Here is a 6799-nt window from a genome sequence, read left to right on the forward strand (position 1 = left end):
GGGTACAGCTGGGGCTGTATCCTGCTGCAAAACCTCCAGCAACAAAACTGGAAAAGGAAAGGGCTCGTGCGCGCGCGTTTGCCAGAGATTAGACTTGTTGGAAGGAATCTGGACTTTATCCCCCCACCGCCGCCTCCTCGATTAGCTGCTTGCAGCTTCCCGAGGTCAAACTCTCCTCAGATTTGAACCCAGGTAAATGGGACCCAGAAAACTTTACGTTAAGCAGCTTCCAGATCTCCCCATGGAAAACCCACAGGTGGCACAGCCCTCTCCAGGGTGCTTCCCGATTTTCAGCCCTGCATCTTGCCATCATGGGTATTGCCTCCAGAGATCTTTTCCATCAAGTGCCTCCTCGATCTTGGGGTGTGAAGTTTTTTCCACTCGATTGGCTAGGATGCTTTCCAGAGAGTTGATCATTGTTGTATTGTTGTGAACAATCCCATGGGGTTTTTTAGTGTTTTCAGCTTACTGCTCCTTCATACAAATTAGGGTTAGAGGCTGCAACAAAAGTTTTAAATGTTATAAAATCTCAGAAGGAAATTGGTCAATTTGAAGCTGTTCAATCTTGGAATTTTTTTTTTTTCCACACGTTCCCTGTGCCGCTCCTCAGCTCGGTCTAATGGGCATTTCCTATATTTATATTCTGATTTTGGAGGGATTAACTCCCGGTGTTCTGCAGCATGAAACATGAAGGTCACCTTAAGAAATGAGCTCACTTCTGGCCAAGTCTGCTAAGCAACATTTCCAAAGACACCTTCAGCATAAAAACAAGGAACAGGCTGATAAAAATCCATTGGCTTGACAAAAAGCCCTTTTTTTTTTTTCTTTCTTCCCTCACTTATTGCCTATTACTCACTTCACATGACAGTTTTGTGTTGCCTCATCCTCAAGTTGCTCATCAAATGCAAGGAAATTCCACTACATGCTGGGTCTTTTAAAGGAGTCGCTGAGTGGTAGGAGGGAGCCCTTTCTGGAGTGGATTTGTACCACAGTGCATTCTGGCCACAGTGGATTTGGCCAAGAATTACACTCAGTTAATTAGGAGCAAATCTCCTATATCCTCCTAGCAAGGGAGGCAGATGATCAGGGCAACGGAGGATGGAAATAGCTTAGATACTACAGCACGCTGTAACTCTCAGGCAGCACTGGCAAAAAGGAGCAAAACAAAATGAAAATATGGGAACGCGTTGGAATTTAGAACCACTTACTCCCGTGAAAACACAAGGAAAGTATTTACTGGAGGCAGGAACAGAAAATCTACTGGCATTCAGAGAAACCTGCTCCTTAGTCAGGAGTACAGAGGTTGTTGATGCCCCTTCAGAACTCCCGTAAGACGCTCACCTATTCAGCCCTTTAGACCTGGAAATTCAACCTCCGACACATACTAATAGGGTTTAAAACCTCTAGCAAAAGCCTGCATGGATTTCTCTCACAGTAGCTTGTAAGTTGCTTCCCTCTCAAGGCAAGGCTTTCCTAGATAAAGTGATTTCCTAGATGAAGTGGTTTTAAAGGAAACACAGACCAGTGCACCAAAAGCAACAGCAGTCCAAGTCTGGCATTCAGTTTCTGGAGGAATGGCTAACTGTGCAAAGGTATAGTGGGTTTTGCAGTTGTCTCCTCTGTGGCAGGTCCTCTTTTGGAACTGTTTCCTCCTTGCCAAGACTCCCCCCTGGTTTTCTGGCACATGTAATGACATTTTCTTGAGAGAGGTGGATCTCAAATTCTCAAAAGCTTCTTGTGGCTACATGGCCCTCTCCAAAGTGGAGAGGAAGACCAAGAAGGAAATTATACCAATATAACTATGGCAGTTTAGATAGGTAACGTATCTAAAGATAAGGTAAAACATATCTTGAACTTTCTTGTGTGGGCAAGTCTGAAGTAGTTGTAAATACCGAAGTCCACTATTTAACACAAATCACCTTCTCGCCCTGATATAAGCACAGTTCTATAACAACAAGTCTATGATTCCCTACAGAGTCTCTCGTCTTGATTTTTCCAGATTATTCTGTATTGACCCTTCTGAACAAGAAGTACCATCTTCTAAAATGCTCTTGGCTCTCTGGAATTCAACCTGTTTCTCCTGACCTGGCAGGACTACTATTCATCAAAACCAGCTGAAATATCAATGCTTCCTCCGTAAGAGATCTTCAGTGGAAGCCTAAAAAGAGAGGTAGTTAATAGCAATCATATCCAGAGCTGGTATAATACTCAAGCTGTAAGGAACAGGAGTATGATCAAGGAATTCCAGCAGATTTGCTTAAATCCTGTAAATCCGACTTAGGAGGGTAGAACAGCTAGTCAGCTTTTGTTTAATTCTTTCCCCGCCACGCAATCACATACAGGTCTCTGCAGCAATGTTCTTAACCAGTGGGCTCAGCACCAGAACCCAGCTTTCTTTTATTCCCCAGCAACAGCATCATGGGGTGGTACAAGCCCTGAACTCGGAGCGGACAGTGTCGTTCACCGCAATTACGCACATGAACTATTAGTGGGATGACCCCCAATATAAGCGCGTCACAGAACGTGTTTATACACCCAATATAAGCCATGGGGAAACGGCAGCAGCTCAAATTGCCAAGGACAATCAGTAACTGGAGGGTTTTTGCTTACAGCATGGGACCCTGAGCCAAAAGAACTGCTAGAGTACTGTTAAAAGAAGCACTGTAAAACCTGGGTGCATCTGAAAAGCATTCTCTTTCCTTCCTTCTTCCTCCAAACAAATGCATTCCTTTAAGGACTGGAGAACCTTAGCATAGTAATTTTAAGCATGTAAAAGGTCAGGAAAAAAACCCCAAACAACTGAACTTGTGAAACTCACTGTGAAGCAGTAAAATCCAAAACCAGCTGTCCAGATCAGTGGGAGCTGTGCAAAATTTCAAAAGTAAAAATACAACAAAGTATTAGTTTCTCCGTTACAGCCTCTTATATAATGAGACAGTTCTTCAGACACTAGAATTTGGTACATTTAGCAGAGCCGCTAGGTTAAGAGGTGCAAAACTATACTTGTAAGTTTTAATACGAAGAAAGAAAAAACATCACCAACAGAAGTGAATCTAGAGTTCATCGGCTCCTCACTCCCAATTTAGCATGTCTCCTTCAGAAACAAAGAATTAGCAAGTAGCTCTCCTTCTCAGAGAGCGTCTTGTGGACTGAAAATGCAAAACGTCACAGAACCAAAGTGTTTTCCCAAACTTAGATGGGGACATCATGTTCTTACTGACCCCAAGTCCTCTGGAAGACCCATTTATGCCATGATAGCAACAAACAGAACAAGCTACCCTGTGGGATAACTTGCTAATGAGCCATTGTAAGTAACAGTTAAGCAAAAATTGCTTCAGTAACTTGAAAGCATACACCTGACCAGTATTTACATGATGAAGACGTATTGGCCTGGGGCTCCAGAGAAGTCAGCTCCAGCTCCATGCAAACTCTACAGTCACGTGTGGGTAATCACACTGTCTGTCTGTGCCTGACGCTCCTATTACTCTCCTTTTTCTTTACGCCCCAAGGAATTAGTGATATAAATGGTTATATCGTTAGTTCTCTGAGGCACTGCATTCTTCTTACCAGTTAGCTCCTAAAACAACAGGGACCTGCCTGCACTTTTGTGGTACTCTAGTGAAAAAAAAAAAAAAAAAAAAAAAAAAAAAAAAAAAAAAAAAAAAAAAAAAAAAAAAAAAATCCAAACCAAGAATTAATGACATGATTTCAGTATCAGTCCATTTCAGTATCAGTCCATGCTTGAACTTTCTCTCCCCCTTTTAGTTTTTTTACCAAAACAATGGAACATTTTGTTGTAGATTATGAGTTGCCCACGCCAAACAACAGTCTTGCATTATTTTATTATAGTACAGACAACATAATCGATCTGACATGGCACCACACCTGTCCCACCTGCAAATCAGAGGGCCTAAATCACAAGCTTCTATGTTAAAGTTATATTTGATCCTTACCAATGTATTAACAAGGTATTTTGCTGGAGATTTCTTCCTCATTCTACAGCCTTCTTGTACAGCAGCAGGAATTAAAAAAATTTCAAGAGGAATCAAATTGTGTACAAGTCATGAGATTACTATCAGTTTTAAGTTGGCTCAATGTCTGGGCCTGAGCACTTTTTGATAGCAGCTCAGAAGTTAGGCAGGAAGCTTATGCATGAGGAAAAGTCACCCCCTAACTGTTAGGAAAGGCATTTACATGCATTCCCAGAAGATTTTGTTTCACAGTGAGGACCTGACTCCACACTGTGCCTAGTTGAACAACACACCGCAGAAATCCTAAGACTGCAAGACCCAAGAACCTCACGAACAAAGTCATCTGATGGTCAAGATGGGTGTTTTTCACTCTGGAAACAAAGGTGCAGTCAAGATCCATACAGCAGTGCTGACAGACGCCACTTGATATCAAACGCTCACTGAAGTCCACTTTTCACTTTTTTGCCAAAGACTCCAACTTTAATTGCTTGTCTGCAGTCCCTTTACTAAAGCACATTATACATAACGTGTGATCTGAGGAAACCTCCTCAGCAGCTTGTTCACTTTGCTTGAAGTTAAGTTTCCCCTGGGTGACAGAGCGTCCTCATTTTGATTCTTGCGCTCCTTCTGAAACAGAGAAAGAAACCTCAAAACAGTACCTCTGTTTATTTGCTGAGATGACTCTCACCCCCAAAGACCACTACTGATTGCACTTGGATGTTTCTTTGAGAAGAACGCTATTTCTTTAAGGAACCCTTATAACAGCACTTGGCTCAGTGATCACAAGGCTTTCAAAAGCCGATGACCTTTAAATGGTGAAATTAATGAATGACCGACAACTTGCAAAGATGATATTCTTCCATATTCTCAGTTAACAATATTATAAACTTATAGTAACAACGCAGAAGATTTTTCCTTTTAACTTTCTATTATTCATTTGTTTCCTTTGTAATCTACCAAATAAACTGTGGACAATTTTTCATTTATGCTGTCAAACAGCAGCAGTAAAAAAACTATTTATTAAATGACGGTACTATTACTGAAAAAAATGGAAACCTGAAATCAGTTTAAGGACAAGTTTAGTACATGTACTTACCTTTAGTCTGCTTTTGAAACTGACTTGATTTCAAATTTTTCATATAGCTGGAAACCTTTAATTTCCAAACAATATGAAATTTATTTTTCAAGAAAATGTCTAGCCTTCAAAGTCAGAAACAGCCAAAAAGAACTCCTAGTTTTCAGAGAATCTGGAATAGCTGTAACTACCTCACGTATCCTGACAATTCTGTTTGTTATGAGGATTACTGAAACCACTAGTTATTTCTCTACCGCCTTGTCTCCACCCTCACCCCTGCAAGCACAGAACTATTTACAGATTCATGACAGATTGGAATTTGCCAATCCTAATTCCCCCCCCCCCAGTGTCTAGATAATGCAGGTATTGGATTGGTACCCGAGTCAGCTATTTCTTAATTTTATGAATCAGAGCAGTGCTGAAACTTACCTACACTGTACATCTCCCCAGTTACAATATAATCCACATCTCGCACCAGACAAATCACTGCTCTACTTAACAGCTCCAAATTGTACTCTCCCTCATTCAGAACTATCACGTAATATGGAGAAGAGCAGTGACTGTTATTGCTTCACTAGTGCTGAAACGTTAGAGATTAAAAACTGGAAGAAATCAAAGCAAACGGCCTAGGTTAGGGTCAGCTGACAGCAACTGAGCTCTACTTCAAGAATTTGACCACACAAAAAGGACTGGATGCGACTATCGTTTCATCCTTAGTTATAACATACCAAACATCCAGTCCCTTCCTACGCTCCTTTATTTTAATTCTAACTTAATTTAATTTTAATTTATCTTCTGCATTCAAAAAGGAAGGACCGCGTGTTTGACCTACATGATTCTGCATCTCTCCTACAGCTCAAATGAGTTACAACACAAATCAAATTGTCCAGAGAACATTATTATTGTTGGCACACAAAAAATGATTGGGGGCTTCCTGCTTCCCTCCTCCTAGCCTTGAAGAACACAAAAGAGGCCTTAATTACTTCTGCCTTTGCCACGCAGTCATAGAACATCCGGATCTCCTCGGCACAAGCGGTATCGTTGAAGTTGTTCTGTTTCCAGCAGGCCATCATCACTGACATCTCCGTAATGCACGTCGCCTCTAGAAGGGAAAGACACAACCAAAAATCTCAGGTGCTTGGGACTTCACGCTAACAGCCTCCACAGTGCATAAGTCTCCAGAGAGAAGTTTCAAATGGGTAGAGGCAGGTGAGAAAAAACGACACTAAAGTAAAGATCTCATCTTTGTTTTGTGTAGAGAAGATGTCGCTAGCACAAAGATGAGCACCGCTGCAGCCACCTAACATCCGAGTGAATTCTAAAGGCAAATGCTATGCTGAGATGTAACAAAGTATTTTACACGTGTGAGTCACATACGGAATATCGCGAGACGCAAATTTAGGGTTGTTGTATGAGAAAGTGACCTTTTCAAAAGCAGCCGCGTGGTAATTCTATGGCACAAACCAGACCCCTTTCCCCTCCGCTGCCCTGCAGAGCGCAAGGCGCTCCCCAGCGGCGACTCGACCCAGCCCTGACACCACCGTGGCCCCTCCCAGGGTAAAGTCGCAGGAGAGCGGTGGGGCAGCTCCCGGGGGCAACGCCGGAGGGCCCGCCGGCGGCAGGCCTACCCCGCAGGGGCTGGGGGCCCCCCATCCCCGGCCGCTTCCCCCCGGGGAGGAGGCGTTTAACGGCCTGGCGCCGGCGAACTCACCTCCCGCCTGCTCCCTGCGGTTCGCTACCTTGTTGGCCAGCA

At 42.9% G+C, this 6799-nt stretch overlaps 1 protein-coding gene across 1 annotated transcript; it reads right to left on the reverse strand.

Moving 5' to 3' along the window:
* Positions 1–3823: 3823 nt before the first annotated feature.
* Positions 3824–6797, reverse strand: CHCHD1 (coiled-coil-helix-coiled-coil-helix domain containing 1; the record flags this gene model as incomplete). The annotated part of the gene is made up of 3 exons (XM_009277979.1): positions 3824–4598; positions 6030–6148; positions 6758–6797. Coding segments are annotated over 3 exons (270 nt in total), but the record flags the coding sequence as incomplete, so codon positions are not given.
* Between the last annotated feature and the right edge of the window lie 2 nt (positions 6798–6799).

This window comes from Aptenodytes forsteri, unplaced genomic scaffold, assembly GCF_000699145.1.
Source record: "Aptenodytes forsteri isolate BGI_AS27 unplaced genomic scaffold, ASM69914v1 Scaffold15, whole genome shotgun sequence".
Taxonomy (NCBI): Eukaryota; Metazoa; Chordata; class Aves; order Sphenisciformes; family Spheniscidae; genus Aptenodytes; species Aptenodytes forsteri.